The sequence below is a fragment of the Lontra canadensis genome, unplaced genomic scaffold (genome assembly GCF_010015895.1).
Source record: "Lontra canadensis isolate GAN:19392208 unplaced genomic scaffold, GSC_riverotter_1.0 scaffold17, whole genome shotgun sequence".
NCBI classification, from domain to species: domain Eukaryota; kingdom Metazoa; phylum Chordata; class Mammalia; order Carnivora; family Mustelidae; genus Lontra; species Lontra canadensis.
This window is the reverse complement of record NW_022631011.1, coordinates 2702516-2722260: the sequence shown is the minus strand read 5'-3', so window position 1 is coordinate 2722260 and position 19745 is coordinate 2702516. Positions and strand designations below refer to the sequence as shown.

The following is a 19745-nucleotide window of genomic DNA, read 5'->3' as shown; positions in this document are numbered from 1 at the left end:
ATTGGTCACGTGATCTCTTACTAGCCCTTTTCTGGGTGAATACTGTTAGAAACATAGGAGAAATACAGGACACAGACTCTTTTCCCAACTTACTCATTATCTTATTGGGAGGTCAGGATTACTGTGCATAATAGTAAAGACAATGCTGATGACGTTAAGGACAGTGTGTCAGTTAGGAGCCGGGCATTATGCTAGATACTGGTACTTGGTCGACCCTACTTCCTGCAAGTCTTGGCAATTTCCATAAGGAATCTCGTCTCTGTTTCCGTTTTACCTACAAGGAATCTAAGGCTTAAATTAATTCACTGGCCCAAAACTAAGCCATGATTAAAGATGTATCTGACTGATTCTTTGTGTTCCAGAGGTCATGTAGCCAAAGGTTAAACTGAAAGTAATCAAGGTCGACGGAACTGGGGTGTAGGTGAATTGCTCCCTGCAAGGTCAGGGCTGTGGAAGTTCTGAGTCAGGAAGGTCACCTGCCACTTGAGTTCTTTTCTGTTTTCTTTTTTCAAGATTTTATTTATTTATTTGACGAGAGAGAGAGAGAACGCTATTAGGGGAGGAGGAGAGGCTGAGGGAGAAGCAGGCTCCCGAGCAAGCAGGGAGCCCGATGTGGGGCTCGATCCCAGGAGTCTGAAATCATGACCTGAGTTGAAGGCAGACGCTTAACCAACTGAGCCACCCAGGAAGCCCGTTGAAAGGCAGAAGCAGGAGCTAACCCTGGGCAATAGGGAGGAGGCACCGGTTCAAAGGAGAGAAGGAGAATATGGACCCTACTAAATATTGAAAGGAAACCTGGAAGGCCACTGCTCTGCCACCTGCAATCCTCTTAAGCCACAGGCAAGCCTTTGATGAGCCCGATGGAGAGACAGCTTCCACCTGCCCTGGCCTGGGCCCCCATCGCTCTTGACGCTGGATGTCCTTCAAGCAAATACCTGGCTTGACAAAGAGTTGCCCCCAGATAACTTTGATTATTTTTTTAAAAAACGGTGCTTATAAAAACAAACACATTACACTTATTATATAACCAAGGCTGGAAAAATAATCTTTTACTGTCAGTTTTATTACTTGGGAAATGTAATAATTTCCACGTTTGAGAAATACAGTCCGGGAATTTTTTTTTTTTAACTTTTGTAAGGTCTTGCATTTGCTTTATTGGCCCTTCTAGGCTATTCCATTTGCGCCCCGAATCCTGGTTTTAGCCTCCTATCTCTTCTTAGGGAAGCTTAATTCTCACATTAATGTCAATCATAGAAGCTATTTTTTAGCTCTGAGTTCATGGAGATTTTCCACAGTTGCAGCCTCATGGCACATCCGTCCCGAATTTTTTTCAACAGGTTCTATGACTTCTTAATCCCACATTGGGCCACTATCTGCTTGTACCCAGAGCTGGCTAGACAAAATTAAGAAGTAAGCCATTTGCTGACAAGAGTTCTTTTCTTAAACCTTGGCCAAATGAAAACCCCTCCCTCTTTCTATCACCTCTTTGGAGTCCAGAAACTAAAGCATCAACCTTATTCCTTAGAGCCATGAGGGAGGAAGGCTGTTTAAGGGAAAGCATTTGACTGAGAGACTTAGGTTCAAATTCCTGCTAACATTTAGTCGTTGTGAGAGCTTGAGTATGTTTCTTAACATCTCTGGGCCTCATTTTCCTCGCATATAAAATGTGGTTAATATTATCTACTGCATAGGGTTGTGGGGAGGTTTAGATTAAAAGTGACACATGTAATTAATCTTCAACCAAGGGAAGTTAGTCAGTCCTGAAGTAACCAAAAGGACTTCATTAAAAAGCAGCTTCCCTGTAAGGCGGCTTGAAGATGAGCCTTCCTCAGTCGTTACCGTGAGGCACCTACAGCCCTGGGTGAGGGACACGACAGAAGCACCCAGAAGAGCCTAGACCTGATTGTGCTTCTCAGGCCTTTTCATGTCCATTTACTTTTGTTTGATGTACCTGGTAGAAATGAGAGCTCTGTTGTCTTCTCAAAAATGGGAGTCCCACTGTTGGCTCTTAGGTCTTCTGTTACAGTGGCCAGATGATTTCCTTCCTGTTGAAAATCACAGGAAACCCTTCTATTGACGCAAGATGCAGAATGAGAGGGACTTAGAGACCGTAAAGAAACCTCAGGACCAAAGGGAGTGGCATGCCCAAAGTCATGGAGTTAAAGACAGTGAACCTGGGAGTCCGACCTCTAAGCCTCCATGGCCATCCCCATCCCCATCCTGCAGCTTTCCTGGTGACCTTAAACCCTGCACTGAGCACAGGATGTCACCCCTGTAGGGAGAGCTCCCGCCCAGCATGGTCCTAAAGGAAACTCTGGGCCAGTGTGCAGACTGGTCCAGACAATATCAGTGCAACAGGCTTTTTATCCATGGCACGTTCGCCCATCAGTGAGGGCTGTTTCTGCATTAAACTCACCCCACTGCTTACGGTTCCTGAGTCTTCATGCTCAGAGTTTCGCCTTGTGCAGCTTGCCTTTAGTTAGGGGGATAATCAGCACTGCCTTTTCTCAATTATCATACCAATTCTTGCCCATCTTTATGTTGCATGGCACGGGTGTCTTTACCAAGGTCTGCCAAATTCCTTCTTCATTGTAGAGGCTCAGTAGATTTTTTTTTTTGAATGAACAAACGGGTAAATGAATAAACACATGAATATTCCCAGCACATATCTATCCAGTGGTATTTATAACTTGCTAGACTGACTTCAGCTTACAAATTAAACAAGCCATGAAATTTGAATTTAGTAAAAGAATTGGGGAGGGGCCTCTGTACCAAGTAATAACTATCTTGACTATTTTTTAGCAAGTTGTTAACATGCCGTGGTTAAAACCTGTAAGGTATCTTCTTCTTCAGGAACTGACCTGGGTGGCTCTGCGTGGCCCCGTGCCACTGCCTGGCCCTCCCTGCAGTCCTGGTGAAGCCGGCAGCTTGCCGGTCCTCCAGTGCTGATGGAATGGCCACTCCCACTCACTGCTCTTACCTGTTCTTCTCTCCCCTAACCTCTCACTTTCTCTCCTGTGTTCAAAGCTTCTTTAATGATCTGAGATCTGAGCCTCGGTAGGAGATTTTGCATTGGGAATAAAGTCCTTCAAAAAGCACATCAAATACCCAGCCCGTGAACATGGGAAGAAAAAGTGAAACCTTGGGGTGGGTGTCTAAAAATCCACACTTGCAGGACACGTACCTTAGGTGGGGCTTACCTTCTGGGAAATATAACTTCCTGAAAGCCCTCACCTGCAGCTGTCCAGATGAACAAAACGATATTTGAGTTACAAATATCGGATTTAAACATGGCTTTTCCTGATCAAGGTCGAGGAAGGGAAAACAAAACAGAGGGAGGGCACATGGGAATGGTACACAGTCAGGCACAGTGGCTAACCATTCCATATCAAAGGTTCCATTTCCATCCTTGACTTTCAAACACCTTCTGTTTTAGAACACACCTCTGTTCAGAAACACCCCCTGAGCAGCCTCTTTCCCTCTAAGGCAAGCCGTGGTAGAGAATGTGTCTATGTGGAAATCCTTTCTGACTCCCCACGACCCTCAAGTGAAATCCAGACTTCCGGCACCATCCCCAGCCTGACCCAGGTCCCTCTCTTCTGTTCCACTTCACCTGTCCACACTAGAAGCCCTGCTACATCCCCGCTGAGAGCTCTTGCCTGTCCGCAAACACGCCCTTCTATTTTATGCTTGGAGCCTTTGCACCTGCTGCTCGTCCTTCCTGGGATTCCTTTCATGCCCTTTCAGCCCATACTTCCACACCGTTAAAGACCCAAATCAAATGTTACCTCCCAGTGAAATCCTTCCTGACCCAGCAGGGAAGTCACTCGTTCCCCTGCTTTGTCATGGCTCCTATACCTGATCCCATTGTTCTTATCAGAGAGTACGAAAAATTATTAACATGTTTGCCTCCAACTCTTTGAGGATGAAGACTTATCTTTGTCTCCTCAGAGTGAACTGGAGGGACAGCTACTCTGATTAATTCCATTATTGCTGAGAAAACTGAAGAGCGGAGAGGTTAAATAAGCCGCCCAGGTTCAGACCACCAGTAGCTCATAGAACTATGATTCGAACACAGGGAAAGTGGGCTCACAACTCTTTGAACTGTGCTGAAATGCTGTTTTTCCATGAAAATGATCATACTGGTTACCTTGTTACTTTTACTATGGTGTCTTTTTTTTTTAATTCTTTTTTATTACTATAAATTCTTATCTTTAGTCAACCAGATCAATTATTTATATTTGTATATGAGCTATACAGGTAATAAATTCCATCTTAAAGTACTGTTCTAGAATATATGCTAGTGTGGCCCCAGGTGTGAGGGAAGGTAATGTAGGTGTTCTTTCCAGCTCAGGGGAGATTGTTATTTTTATTTAAATTTCCTGTTCCTGCAACTTGGTTTTTTTTAACTAACTATTTGACTGCCCTAAGACTGGACTGTTTCTTATACTTTAAGGGTCCCCCAAAGGACCTGGAGTTGCTGTGTTCACGGTAGGCCGTGAAACTTATGCTGAACTAATTAACATAAGAACAAAACTGCTTCCTTGTTGTCAGCTACCAACAAGAGAATGTGTCATCAGGTTGAATATTTAAGAGTCAAGAAGCTCTCGAAGCTGAACTCTGAGAATTAGTTGGGATGGTGGAAATGGAGCGATGACTTGGCCAGCAACCTCTCCTCCAAACTGCCAGTCCTTCATTCAGTCCTCTGGTGGCCTCCATCCTCATCACCTTGTCGATGGCCCACGCTTCCTGTTCATGGCTGGCCTGTTCTGAGCACATTCTTAGCACCAGCCACTGTGCTAAAGCATCTTAGAGGTATTAGCTCATTTAATCCCCATGATAGCCCTCTGAGGTAGGTGGTTTATTAAACATTTTTTTTTTTAATAAGAAAATTGAAGGTTTGAGAGGTTCAATAACTTGAACGAGGTCAAATACCTGGTTAAGCAAGAGAGCTGGGATTCAAACCAAGGGCGTTCTGACTCCAAGGTCACAGCCTTATTCACCAACTTAAAACTCCTTTCTTTGAAAGGAGTATATTCCACAATTACTGGCTATTACATTTGGATTCTGATTCCTTCTTCTTCCTTTTTTTTTTTTTAATTTCTTTCCAGTGTTCCAGAATTCATTGTTTATGCACCACACCCAGGGCTCCATGCAATACGTGCCCTCCTTAATACCCACTACCAGGCTCACCCAACCCCACCACTCTCCCCTCCAAAACCCTCAGTTTGTTTCTCAGAGTCCATAGTCTCTCATGGTTCATCTCCCCCTCCGATTTCCCCCAACTCACTTCTCTTCTCCATCTCTTATACAGAATGTTTCACTCCATATTTTTATTTTACTCTCCTCATCCAACATCTCCCCAACCTTTTTAAATAAAGATGAAAAATTTCCAGATTTTTTTAAAACTTTTATTTATTTATTTGTCATAGAGAGAGAGAGATTGAATACGCAAAGCAGGGGGAGTGGCATTCAGAGGGAGAAGCAGGCTCCCCACTGAGCAGGGAGCCCAATATGGTACTGGATCCCAGGACCCTGGGATCATGACCTGAGCCAAAGGCAGGTGCTTAACCGACTGAGCCACCCAGGTATCCCATCCACAGATATTTTTTAGTCTGAAAATCAAACCTTACCTTCCTGGTTCCGTGATCCTGGACAATGTGAGGCTGCTTCTCCTGAAATGCTTGTTCCTTTATTTATTTATTTATTTATTTATTTATTTATTTATTTTTAATAGCATCCTACAGTCTTCAGTCTTTAGAATCCCATTTCTTGGCCTTCCAAAAGAAATCCGGAATACAGAAGTCCTTATTCTTTATCTCTGTCTAAAGACTAGATTCTCAGGAACTGGATTGACTCCCTGTGAATGTTTGAATCAAATGCGGTCGTCTCTTTGCCATTTCCAAATCTCCCCAGTGACTTTCTCTGATTTCACGCCCCACCAAGGACTTTTCATCCCCACTGTACACTTCTGTAAATTTCCCCCCACTCTTCTCTGGATGACCAAGAGACCTCCTGAGCTCTCCCCCCTGTTCGGTAGTTAGTGCTTTACGTTCGGCAAAAGCGTATTGTTTTCAAACCTCTCCTGGGCCTCTTCCTCAAACCACCTACTTTGTTCCACTATTTAAACCCATCCTATACAATGCACTAACTATTAAAATACCCTCCTCCCTTTTATCTTAAATCATATTCTCCGTCTTGCTGCATGGCATGGCATGTTGTCCATTAGCTCTGTGTATGTGCCACATGCTGGTTGGAACCAACACAGGCATTATCCAAACCAGACATTAACCAAACCAGTGGTCCAGAGGCCGCTTTGGGGTCTGGCATCAGTGACATTTCCTTAGAGGATGGTTGGGAAAAGTGCACTGCATCCCATTTCTTGAACAGAGGCTTGCATAATCAACCAAGTAGAAAGAAATGTTGAGGTGCATTTAACCTCATTAGTTTCAGTAGGACTGACTCTCTACGATCCATCAGAGTTGAGCTACATTAGTGAAACTCAACTATTTCCAAATCTCATTTACATAATGGATGAGATGTGAAATGAGCCCAATGCGAGGGGAGCCGCCTGGAGGCACTAAAGTTTATCACAATATGTAAAAGTCCTTTTAGATCATTGCATTAAATTTCCACTAACAAGGTAACAAATTAATTGTCTGGATTACTGTACTAGCCCAAAGTCTATTGAGTGCAGAGTATCAGTGAGGAAGCAGCTGAAGTTTTGAGGACAGTGGGAGGGAAGGATGTTGAGAGGGGATGTGATGAATGCTACCCTTGCTCTCTCTTCTGCCCCTTTAAGAAATCCTCGGCACCTCTGTCATCTGATGGCGGACTTTGGCTTTATTAGTGAGGTAGGTGAGGATGAGTAAATCAACTGTATAAGACAAGCCTCAGGACATCTAGAAATTGATCATTCTGCCGAAATAAGCACTCTGTGTTTATTAGCTGGGAGTTCATCACTATCACTTCTCCTCATCCAATTCCTAAGAGATTTCAAAGCCATCATCATGGTATTAGCCCGTCTGACTGAACTACTAGAGATAAAGATTAGGAGATCTATCTAATGATGGGTCTGAGTTTCTGTGATTTTTTTTTCTTCTATTGCAAGAGAGCTTTTCCAGCACACATTCTGTGTCCCTGTGTGTGTGCCTGCACACGATCACCATGCATTTGCATTCTATAGGATGGGTTTAAATAGTGGAACAAAGTAGGTGGTTTGAGGAAGAGGCACAGGAGAGGTTTGAAAACAATACACTTTTGCTGAACGTAAAGCGGTAACTACCGAACAGGGGGGATATATGCTCCACTGACGTCTCCAGCTGACACAGTGTGTCCATATTGGGGGTGGCATTGCACTGAGAAGCGTAATTTGATTCTGTAACCACATTATAATCCTAACATCCATACACAGCCGGACTCCTACAGATAGGTCCGTGAGGAACGAGTACAAAACGGACTAATCCTTCACAAACCGGTAAATATGCATTTATCTATTTATACTTATATTTATAGACACACATGCACTTAAGCTCCTGATATCAAGCTCTTTTCTCAATGTGGCTTCTAAATAAGCAGTAATCAAAATGCAAATAAGGTGACCCAGTTAGCATCGAGATCTGTATTACCATGCAGATGTGTTCTGTGACTCCACGCTGGAACGGTAAAAAGGAAGACCCAACAAAAGATGCTTAGATTAGCCAGCCTTGACTACTAAGCCCTTTATATATTAGGGAGAATCTAGGGAAGGCACTCCCAGAGTCAACGGCCTTATAGCTTGGATCAAATCTCCAGTTTTAGGCTTGGTCTGTTTGCAAGCTGCCCTGTGAGTGTAGAATACCACGCGTGCACCGGGACAGCAAGAAGGGGGCTTCTACGAATTCTCAGGCTGAAACCCTTGCAGCTTAGCACTGACATGCCCGCCTGTGAGAGGTCAAAAACAAGGCCAGGCGTCAGAGTCGTGGCTCTGCCATCCTCACTGTGACATGCTTCACAGAGCCAGATCTCATCCCTTGTCTGGGATGAGTAGACCAGGAAGGACCAGACTAACTCTAAACCTTCTTGATTTTACTTTCCCGAAGCTTCTTTGTGTTTATCTGTTGATGAAGCCTGTGACAGGCATCCTTATGTACATGAGAGCAGCAAATTCCTAAGCTACCTGATCTCCAAGGACGTAACAAGAGCATACTTGGTGCATCGTAGTATCAAATTGGTTTTAATTACGTGTATGCATTGTTTCTTCCCTAGTGAATACACCTCGAAAGTGCCTTTGTTATATTTTTCAGAGAACAGCCACCACTCTATTGTCTCCACATTTTTTTTTTAAGATTTTATTTATTTATTTGACAGAGAGCACAAATAAGCAGCAGGCAGAGGGAGACAGAGAAGCAGCCTCTCTGCTAAGCAGGGAGCCCGATGAGGTGCTCGATCCCAGAACCCTGGAATCATGACCTGAGTGGAAGGCAGAGGCTTAACCAACTGAGCCACCCAGGCGCCCCGTCCACATTTTTTTTTAAAACATGAGAGCAGTTACATCAACATTCTGTTTGGTTCTGTCTCTCTGCCTTTTGTCCTGTGGTGCGTACACATGAATCTGTGTGTGCATGTGTGTGCGTGTAGGAATCAACTTAAGCAGGTAAGGGTTCTAACCTGAGCTTAGAAGTATCTATGAATTTTAAGCTGCCACAAAATGTGTTCTCCGTGCATATGTATGTATATATATGTACCTTTTTCCCCCCTAAGAAAAGGTTCTGATGTCTGAGATTCAAGACTAAAAACCTCTTATTCAGTATATCTCTCTTTGCAATTTTGAAATCCAATATATTTCCATTCTGGATGATGTCATTGGGTATTTCTAGAGAACACCTTTCATCTGACACGAATTTTTCACCACAGGATCAAGAGAGACTAACTTATGCATGATTAGAATTTACTACACCAAGATTCTTAGAAGTTATACATCTCTGTGAGGTTCCAACTGACAAAATATTATCCTCTCAGCCCATTTCTGCACTCTTGAATTAAGAGAAGGAAGAACTAATCAGACTGTTTAGTGGTTTCTCTGAATCTAGAAAACGCAGAATCGGAATAGTAGAGCTGGAAAAGATTCTAACCAGTAGGAAAATGAAGCTCAGTGAGATTCCCAGTCTTGATCAAGTTCATTCAGTAAGTGTGGGGGAGATCCTGGAATAATTCAGCTTCTCAGAACTTTTGTCTAGCACTCATATCAACAAATTATTTGTCTCTGATACAACTTATTGACTCTAAGTATCCATTGACTAGTTCCTTTGTGTCAGCCGTATGCTGGGAAGATCGAGGAAAATAAATTCCTAAAGACTTTAAATCTTATAGGGGACACAAACAACTTGAACATATGACATAAGGTTTTTTGGGTTTTTTTTAAGATTTTATTTATTTATTTGACAGACAGAGCTCACAAGTAGGCAGAGAAGCAGGCATAGAGAGAGAGGGGAAGCAGGCTCCCTGCTGAGCATGGAGCCTGATGCGGGGCTCGATCCCAGGACCCTGAGATCATGACCCGAACCGAAGGCAGAGGCTTTAACACACTGAGCCTTCCAGGTGCCCCTGATATAAGTTTATAATGAGAAGACTAGTACTAGGATGATACAGTGCTAAGAAATAGTAGTAGGTAACACAGGTGAGTGCTCATTATAGCTAGGCACTGTGGTAACTTCTTTTATACGTGTGTTAGTTTTCTATCACTACTGTAACAAATTTCCACACAGTTAGTGGCTAAAACGGCACAAATACATTACTCCATACTATTGGAAGTCAGAAGTCCAAAACGGATTTCACTGGGCTAAAGTCAAAGTCTTAGTAGGGCTGCATTCCTTTCTGGAAACTGTGGGGTAGAATCTATTTCCTTGCTTTTTCCAACTGCCAGAACCCATGTGCATTCCTTCCCTTAGAACCCTCCTCCTCGGGGCGCCTGGGTAGCTCAGTGGGTTAAAGCCTCTGCCTTTGGCTCCGGTCGTGATCCCATGGTCCTGGGATTGAACCCCACATCGGGCTCTCTGCTCGGCAGGGAGCCTGCTTCCTCCTCTCTCTGCCTGCCTCTCTGCCTACTTGTGATCTCTGTCTGTTAAATAAATAAATAAATAAATAAATAAATAAATAAATAAAACTTAAAAAAAAAAAAGAACCCTCCTCCTCCACCTTCAAGGCCACTAACATAGCATCGCGCTGACCCTGCTTCCAACACCATATCTCTTTCTGGAACTCTTCACTTCTGCTTCCTTCTTCCATGTTAAAGGATCCTTCGATTCCATTTTGATCACCTGGTAATCAAGGATACTCTTATATGTAAGGGGGGCTGATTGTCCACACTGATTCTATCTTCAGTTCTCCTTTGCTGTGTTGCCTAAAACCATCCACAGGTTCTGGGAGATGAGCATATGGACTTCTTTGGGGAGCTGGGGTTTTATTTTCTGTCTACCAATGTGTAAACTCAATGAATCCTCACAACAGGTTAATTTGACAGACGAGAACACTGAGATACAGAGAGTTGATAAATGTTGCCCCAAGTCACAGAGCTAGTGAAGCACGTAGTCTTCCTTCAACAATATGTTCTCTGCCTCTGCTCTCCACTACATGGAAACAGGGGATTTAGTAAAGAGGGCTGTGTATGGACTAAAATAGTTGGGGTGGCTTCCCACCAGAAGGTTTGGGTCTAGAAGCATAGATGTGCTTTTTCTTTGTCCATTCATCCATCCAACACTGTTGAGTATCAAGTATCTGTCAAGCTAAGTGCTGGTGAATCAAAACAAAGTAAGACATGGTTCCTGACCTCTAGGCAGTGTGGCAGTTGCCTCCAAGAATGTCAGAGAAATCAACCAATAATGACACAAGAAGCCAGAAGTCTGGCCAAGATGGTAAGACATATAGGAGAGAGGTTCGAACTCTACCCAACAATGAGCAGTGGGTTTCATTTTTCCCAACTGCCTTTCCAACTATATCTCCCAGTATGTGGTTTTTATGACTCATCCCAGCCACTCTTGTCTCAGTTGCACAAAGAAGGCTTGTTATTCCTGCTTCTACTCTTGTCGTTTCCCAGTCCTTGTAGAGAGAGCCTCCCTCCACTTCCAGTGACTGAATTCTGCCCGTCAAGACTGGGGTTTCTATACTTGTGTCTGTCTTCCTGAGTGGATGACTATTCATGGTCCCTGTGCTTAATGGTGCCTGGCACGCACAGGTCCTTAATGAATGTTGAATGAATAAATGGATGAGCACAGACCACCACCTCGGATCCCACGGAGATCTCATTTTCCTCCTAATTCCTGAGGGACTCATTTGGCTTCTTGTCTTGTTTGGTTTTCCATTTCCTTAGTCTTTCTGTCCTATGTACTCTCCACTTTTAAACTTTCTGTGCAAATACAGGGCTCACAACTTCTGAGTAGTGCTAGTAGACACTCAAATAATTGTGATTTTTAAAATGATTAACTCTAGGCTCACTGAACAGTGTTCTGTTCAAGAGTAACCTTGCCAGAATTTGACCTCACAAGGTCCTAGGATGAAGTAAAACTCATCTGACACAAAACACATGTTGAGAGCTAGTCACCATGATTGAACAGGCTGTTTACTGTCCACGGCACTGGGCTCGAGGGGAGTTGGGGGGACGTGGCGGATATCCAGCCTGGGCTCCTCCTGCCAGAACCCAAGTGATGGAGATGCAGGTGCACACAGGAAACCATGTCTTTTTCTCATGTTCACAGTGGTGCCCTCCCTTTGCTGTGATCTGGGTCCTTGGAGCTCTATCCCTCAGATACTCTATGAGTGAGTAGCAGAGGCGCTGCCTTTGGATGGTTCAAAAACACCTTAAGATCTTTCTGTTTCCTTATGAAAAGTAACAGCCGCCTTTGTGCTATGCTAAGGTTATTAGAATGCAATTCTTAGAAAACAGGGACTTCAGTGGTTTTGACCAGTGCTATGTCCCCGGTACCAGTAAATATTCAATAAATACTTGTTGAATTAATGAAGATGATGATGCAACAAAAATAACGTTTTTATTGACTTCAGCACAGAAAAATATTTTTTCCCAAATTCTAAAGGTATTACCTAGTGCTTGATTTGCTGTCTTTCATAACATATATCCCCCCGTGTGCCATGAGTGAAGTTCATTTGCGAACAAGAAAAAAAGAGCAGTGGATCAATCCAATAAGCAGTTATGAGAATGGGAATTATTTTCAAGTTTTCAAGAGTTTTGTCTTCTACAAAATACGTCATTGGCTGGCTTACCCAAAAGGGAAAGAAAAGAACATCAAACTGAGTCAAAAGGCATGGATTTCCACACTACGTCTTCTGCACACGTGATGTGTGAGTTTGGGCAAATCATCTGGTCCTCTGTGGCTCAGTTTACTTATCTGTGTACTTGGGATTTCACCATCCGCCTTTTGTCATCCACAGAGATGCTGCAGGGAGCAAGTAGCATAATGCATGTCAAAGTTCTTTGCAAGATTAAAAGCTACTGACTGTTCAATATAATATACCTCCCAGCGCATGCCAAACCCTGCTTTCTGCAGCATGAAGGGGGCCAGGAGGTGACTGAGAAACCCAACCACCATTCTGGTGGTGTCGGGCTCTCTCACTATTCCAATCTAAGCTTTGTCACCAGGAAACAAGTGCATTTGCAAATCATATAATTAAAAAATTAATTAAGGTGTTCCACAAGCCTATATTAATCACATAGCATTTTCTAGATCCACTGCTCTCTGCAATGGATGTTCCAGAATGAATTACATATGATCTCTAGGTGATGATTCCATTTGCCCCTCTATTTTAAAGAAATTGGGACCTGAGGACCCCTCAAGGCGTCAGGATCTAGTTCTTACCACATCTTACCAGCTGTGTGATTTTACTATATAAGTTACACGACCTCTCTAAACCTCCTTTTTTCTGATCTGGAAAAGGGGAGTGAATATGCAGTACTCATCCTACAAAGATGTTTGTTTGTTTGCCCCATAAAGAAAATGAGATAAAGTAGCTTTGTAAACCTAGAGCAACATACAAATTACTCTAAGGTGAGGCTGGTTTTTATTATCCAAGGTCACAGTGCTCATTAAAGGGATCCTGGGAAAGTCAGCCCCACAGACCCTGCTTTTCCTCCATGACCCCTGTGACCTTGAACAACCCGGGGAAGAGGTAATTGAACAGCAACTACTACTTTGGAAGAAACAGAATCAAAATATTGAAGCTATTGACTCACCCTTAAGGCAGTAAACAGTGCTTTGGTCTCTGACCTTTTCGCATCCTGGGGCAGTCAATAACCGGGCCGCTGGATGCAGCGCCCGCCACTGATTCTGACTTCGGAGTACTTTAACCTTGAACTAAGCTCCAAGTAACCAAGGCAACAGGAAGTCAGCTTCTGCATCGGAGGAGTGGGAATCCATAAATCAAGTCCCTAATGCAAACACGGTGTGCAGGTAGAGGTTTGAGGGGATAAGTGGTCTATGAGAAATTACCTTTGAAAATGAGTGACTGTCCCTCGATACACTACAGCACAGTTTCAAAGACTTTTTAAAAAATCTATCAATAGAGGTCAACAGGTTATTAGCAGAATGTTTTCCTATAGGTTTAACTTTTAAACAATATTTCCTCTTGGCTCTGTCTTTTAATCATGAACAGATGTTGGATCCAAGTAGTTATTAGCATTGTTATTTCCTCCTTTAAAACTGTCCTGGCCTCCACATACGCCAGCCTCAGTACAGTCGGTCCTGAGCTGGGGTTCACAGACATTCCGAACGCAGGCACCATGTGTGTTCTCCACACAGTCTGCTGTCGGAGGTTGAGAAGTGACCCCTTCCCGCATCAAAGCTGTGCTCACCTTTATTCAGGTCCTGGCGTTAGTTGAGGTAACACATCTCAATGGTCCAAGTCAGCACAACGCGATATCCGGGGTTCTTTCTGGTGGACGTCCAGCTTCACGCATCTCCCTCCCGCGGGGAGAGGGAAGCTGGGCCCGTGCTGAGAAGAAAGGTTCCAAATGTCCCAGCCCTCTGCCGTCATCCCACATCCCCGAGAACTTGGTTCTGAGCTGTTTCACGCCTGCCCGGTCATTTGGGCCCCTCTCCGGGGAGCATCAGCTGCCCCCTGGAATGAAGGGAGATGAAGACTCCTGGTGGCCAACCTGCCCAGTGTTCGCTCCCTGGAGGGGTCACCCATCCCAGCAGCCTGAACCCTCGCCCCTCAGGCAGACTTTGGGGATTCCAAATGCTGTTAGATTAGTCTTTGTTGAAAGCTTATCTAATATACTTGCTCATGTATGCTATTTCTGGGATTGTTTCCATAATCCTTTCAAAACCCAAAAATGTCTGAGAAAACGTCAGGGCTCCTTTTTTTTTCTTTTTTCCTAATTGCTTTTCAAATTCATTGGATGGCAACGAACAAACAGTACCATAATCTAGAAAATCCTAAATTATCGAGGGTTTTCAAGACCGCTTAAATAGTGACGATTTGAATTATAGAGTTTTTAAGTGTCATTTTATTACTTTTAACATAAACACTTGAGTAGCAAAGTATGCCCAATAGAGGTATGATCGAATGAACTTGAATGAAATGATGCGGACTGAGACTAATTTGGACTGTGAACATTTGCATGAGAATGGGTACAACGAGAATGACTTGAAATCGGTTTGTTCCCAAGTGAGGGTTAAATATACTCCTGCTAATCCTGTTTGCGGCCTGTTCCCTGAGCCTGCCTTCATTTACACAGAGAATGACCTACCCAACCTGTGTCCACGGGTACAAAGATGCCATACCAGGGTTTTTTTCCAGAGGAGCCATTATCCAGCAGAACTCTGGGACGGCTTGGACTTCCAGAGGTGTGCGGTGGAAGGCACAGCTGCCTCCGTCTAATGGGAGTGTGACCGTGGTGGCAACGAGGACTGAGCTGGGGGACTTCCCTCAGACCCAGGGCTGCTGTCCCCAGTTTGGAGTCTTAGCAGTGGCTGTTTAAGCAAAGCACTCTACTCCAAAGCCTGTCCTCTGGTAGACTTGCAGATTTTTTCCCCCCAAAGTCTATTAATTTTCTCAAAAGAAACAAGGTTTAATACGTTTGTGGCTTTAAAACTGTTAACTAAAGAAGGCTAGGGAATAAAGGTAAAAACTCCCTCTTTCTTACAAACTTTCCTGCGTGCTTTCCTTCCTGAGAATAACCACCATTAACTGTTGGGATAGATCTCCTCGCGGGTGGCTCTGTATGTATGTTACATGTATTATGCGTGTGCCCAGCCCGTCCCTGACACCCCTGCATATTTCACAAATGGGCATCCTGTCCACGTTTGCTGCCCTTCCTGGCATCCTGAGGGTCATGCCTTGCAATCTTTCTGTCACAGAATTTGATGTCTGTCTACCTCTACTGTCAAAATGCTTTGAAACATAAAACCTAAAGAAGGGCATTTACATTGTTATTCACAGAACGAGAAGGGGAGTTTCAGAAGGTGGGATGGAGCGTAGGAGGAAGGTAGTAGTAAGTCAATGAAATCGTCAACATGCCTTCCTTCCTTAGATGCTTACAGGTGCTTTGTCCAGGTGTGGGGCTAGGGCCTGTGCGCCCTCGATATAAATGATACTGTGGGCAGACCAGGGCAGTTGACAGGTGTTAGAGGACAACCAGCTGGGCCAGCCTGGCCCCTGGGTCCTGGATTTAGCATGTGGCTACTTGCAGACTCCTAGCCCTGACATTAGGGCTGTGTGAGTTTAGTTAGTTATCTCTGAACGTCTCAGAACTGTGGTTTCCTCATTGGTAAAATTAAGAAACTGGTATCTTCTGCGCTACACACTTCATGGGGCTGTCACTGGCTTCCCTGAGCTGCTTTCACCATGGTGACAACATAACGTTAACTCAGGCAGAGGACTGAATCACCCACAGTGGCTGGGCTGGAAAAACAAGGGTCGAGAGCGATTGGGATAGAGCCCCATTTGTTGTTGCTGTCAGTGGCAGGGAGCCTAGAAATGAAGAAATTCTGCATGGATGGCCATCTAATACCGATTCGGACACCCCCAGCCTCTGGACTTAGGCTTGGACGAGCTGGAGAGCCGCATTCCTGCAGCTGGGGATGCAGACGGGGCCCAGAAATCCTTGCTCAGGTCAGGAAAGAGAACAGAGCCTTTGCCAGCTGCTTTCTGTTGCCCTGAGGAAGTAGCAGGCTGCAGGAATAATAAGCTAGTAAGAGTAATAGGAACAGGAAACACTTGTCATGGACTGTGTGCTAGGCACTGCTCTAAGCACTTTACGTTAATTACCTCCTGAGTCTTCCCAACCATCCCTGTGAGCTTATACTGTTCCACCCCATGTATACAGCTAAGGAATCTCAAAGCTTGGGGAGGGTAACTGGCTTATGATCTCGCAGCTAAAAAATAAAGAGAGTCTGGATTCGAATGGAGGAAGCAAGTTTCCAGAATAGCTCTGTAATTTGTTACATAGTAAATTCCCAGGCCCTTCCAGAGGCATTTTGCAAGAGGTGCTTTTCAGCATCACAAAGATATGACCTTTGATGCTTATTAGGACCAGGGGCTGAAAAGCCCCCAAATCTACTTTCACTCGGCCACAGCCATGGCCACAGGGATACACCAGCCCCCACCATGCGTCTTCTGCTCCAGCAGACTGGATCATCTTCATCGCCCACCCAGAACTTAGTGTGTGCTCTTCTTGGCACTGAGAATGCATTTCCCTCTTCCTTGCTGCTTCAGCATAAGCTCTGGGAAGCCTTCCCTCCGTTCCCACACTAATCCCGAAATCCTTAGCGCTCTCCAGGCGCCTAGCATGTGGACGGATGAAGAACACCCAAGCCCGCCCTTATGTGTCACCCGATTTTTCCCTCTCCTTTAGTCTCGTGTCCCCAGCCAGGTGAGATAAGAAGCTGGGGTGGGGTTCCCTTCTCCCCTTCATGCTGCGCACAAAGCAGCCTCTGTGAAGATGGGCTTCTTGCTCCGTAGAAGACAAAGGGTAGCCGCTGGTCTCTCCTGCCTCCCTGGGCCATGCCCCTGCTTCCACACAGCCAGACTGGAATGTTGTCTCCACGGATCTCAGCCACAAAACCAAAACCCGTCATGCTGCTAATTTTTTTTTCCTTTAAATATTCTACCATTTCATTCTTGTTGTGACCAGAAGGAGGTGAATTAATGATGTTCTCAGCTCACTTTCAGGTTTTCTGTTGTCTGTTTTCCTGTTCCTTTCAAGTAACTGCAGGCTTCGGGATTATTCTTTTGTAGGGATGCCAAGTCCCCACCTAAAAGTGGACCAAACGGCACCGCACAGTAAGAACGAGGGCTCCGTGTCCACCATGATGACCAGGAAGAAGCCAGCGGCGGTTGACAGTGTGGCAATCCCCCCGAGCCCAGTGTTATCGCTCCTCGCTGCCTCTGCGGCCACGTCTGATGCAGGTGAACACTGCCCCGAGGCTTTGGGTTCAGCCCCAAGAAGGTGGGCGCGAGAAGGCCCATGGGGAACGTGCTGTGGAATATAGGTTCTCTGCTTAGCCAACCTCCCACAGACGCCGAGCATGGTTCCGCAATGGGTTTTCAAGAGGGAGGAAAGGACGAGATCCGCTCAGGACCTGGGGGCAAAGGCCCGTGAGTAGCAACTGAATAACAATATTAATGGCTTTTTAGCAAGCCTTAGTAATTATTAATCTCTGCATCAAGGACCTTATCTGTGTTAGTTCACAGGACTCATAAAACAAGTCTGTGAGGTAAATACCTATGCCCTGAGTTCAGAAGAGGAAGCCAGGAGTCAAGAAACTGGCCCCAGGAACCTGTGGACAGTCAGGATGCCAGCATAGGTCCAGTACCCATGCTCTCGGCCACGGTGTTTGATGAGTTCCCTTGCTCACTGGGGGTGGGAGACAGTCATCAGAGTTTCTCTGAGGCCTTGGCTCATTCTACCCCACAATGTCATGAGCTCCTCAGTACCCACCAGACTCCTCACTGGCAGCTGATAAAATAGAAACTCCTTATTCAGACATCCAGATGCTCTGCCTTCCTCTGCTCCCCACGTAATCTTCCACCAGTGCCTGCACCAACCCCCACTTTGCCACGTTTGTCCCTCTTGCCAAGAAGGCAGCCTTCAATTTGGCTTAACACCATTCTTTGAGGACAGCCTTTCTCAACTCCCATCTACATCCCACAGACCTTGAAAGCACAGCCTCCCCCAAATGCACACAGCACCCGGTGTCTCTACCATGTGTTTGCTACCTCCTCAGAGACTACAGAGCTGTGTTCTCTTCACTTCTACCCCCCCTCACAGTGAAATTCTACATCCCTCAGAGGTGGAATCCATGAGTTAGGTTCTTGCCATCTTCATGGCATACAGAATGAGAGCATACTGCGGAATTAATGTACTGCTAACTCTTCAGCATTACAATGTTCAGCATAAATATTGTAGTATTTAGAAATGCCTCTTATGATTAGAAGCCCAGGAAGAGACTCATTGATGCTCTCTCTAAACTCATCTTCTCAGTGAGCAGGTGGCTTTGAGCAAAGACCTCAACTTACCTTCATCCCTACTTCCTTCATGGAAATTGCTGGTAATTGGAGAATGTGCCCTATTGAAATAATAGAAGGAAATATTCAGAGTGACATTTCCCAAATTGAGTTCTGCAAAATATTAGTAGATGTCTTGTGATAAAAGATACTTTCATAGTGAAGTGTGTATAGGGAATGCTGCTTTATGTAGCTTCCTTTCCATAGGGCTTTCCAGAGCCTTTCATTGACAGTGTGGTGCACTTGGCGCTCCAGGAAGGACAGACACAGAATTTTACAATCTTAGCTGACCACAGAACCCATTTTTCTGGCAGTAGCTCTTAACATCTCTTGGAAATGCTGTTCTCTTCAGCCATTTGGGAACTCTTGCTCAGGAGGAATGGGATGGTCTCTCAGATGGGATCGTGAATTTCCCCATCATTCTCACACTAGGTGGGAAGTGAAGGTTCTTGGTGGAAATGCCAGGTAAATCATGCCTGCAGTGAGAATGGGAAGAGGTCGGCGGGAAAGTCATAGGTGGGTGAGGAAGAAGCTATCCCGAAACTTGACGAATGGGAACATCTTTGCAGGAGAGCGTGCAGGCAGAGGGAGCGATGTGGACATAGTCCTGGATGTGGGAGCTGGTGCCAAGCCAGGAACTGTGCAAAGTGATCACTTGTCTGGAGGGAAGGATTGGGTTTGCAGTCGGCACTATCTACCCCGATAATGGCTTATGCAACCTTGTTGGTTAAGCTCTGGAGACCTCCCTTTATGGATTTAGAAATTAGCCTGTATATTTCTGCCTTCACTTGCCAAGCCCAGATATCTCCCAGGGGCAAAAGACAGGGGGTCCCCCATTTCCCTCCCCTCGGCTCTTTCCATTCAGAGTGAGAGAATGGGTTCTTGGGACCCCATGCGTCCACGGGCTTACTTCCTCTCTCTGCGTTCAGTCGTTTACAAATACGCCAAACAGGCATAGAAACAGGTGTGTATTAAACTTTTAAACCTGCCTCTCTGGTCATCAGAGCTGAGCCAAAGCTCTCCTGTTTCAGGATTTAGGAATGGGCTGTTGATTTTTGGCTGTGCTAAAAATGAGACCCTCAGGAGAATTTCACAGATTTAGTCTGTTTCCGGGTCTCAGGCTGCTAAGCAGAACTTTGGGGAGAAAGCAAGCCAGAGAACTCCCCAGGTGCTAGAGGCCAGACCTTCCTGAGATTCCACTCCCCACAGATAAATGGCTTCCCACAGACCTGAGAGAGTTAGGGTCA

The 19745-nt window shown here is 45.0% G+C and overlaps 1 protein-coding gene across 8 annotated transcripts in view; it reads left to right on the top strand.

Annotated features, from left to right (window-relative positions):
• Positions 1-19745, top strand: part of SETBP1 (SET binding protein 1) — a 359547-nt gene that overhangs the window by 315847 nt on the left and 23955 nt on the right. For all 8 annotated transcript variants that reach the window (XM_032859503.1, XM_032859507.1, XM_032859505.1 and 5 more), the window contains one exon: positions 17230-17400. In XM_032859503.1, coding sequence (XP_032715394.1) covers positions 17230-17400 — 171 coding nt within the window. The remainder of the gene's footprint in view (positions 1-17229; positions 17401-19745) is intronic.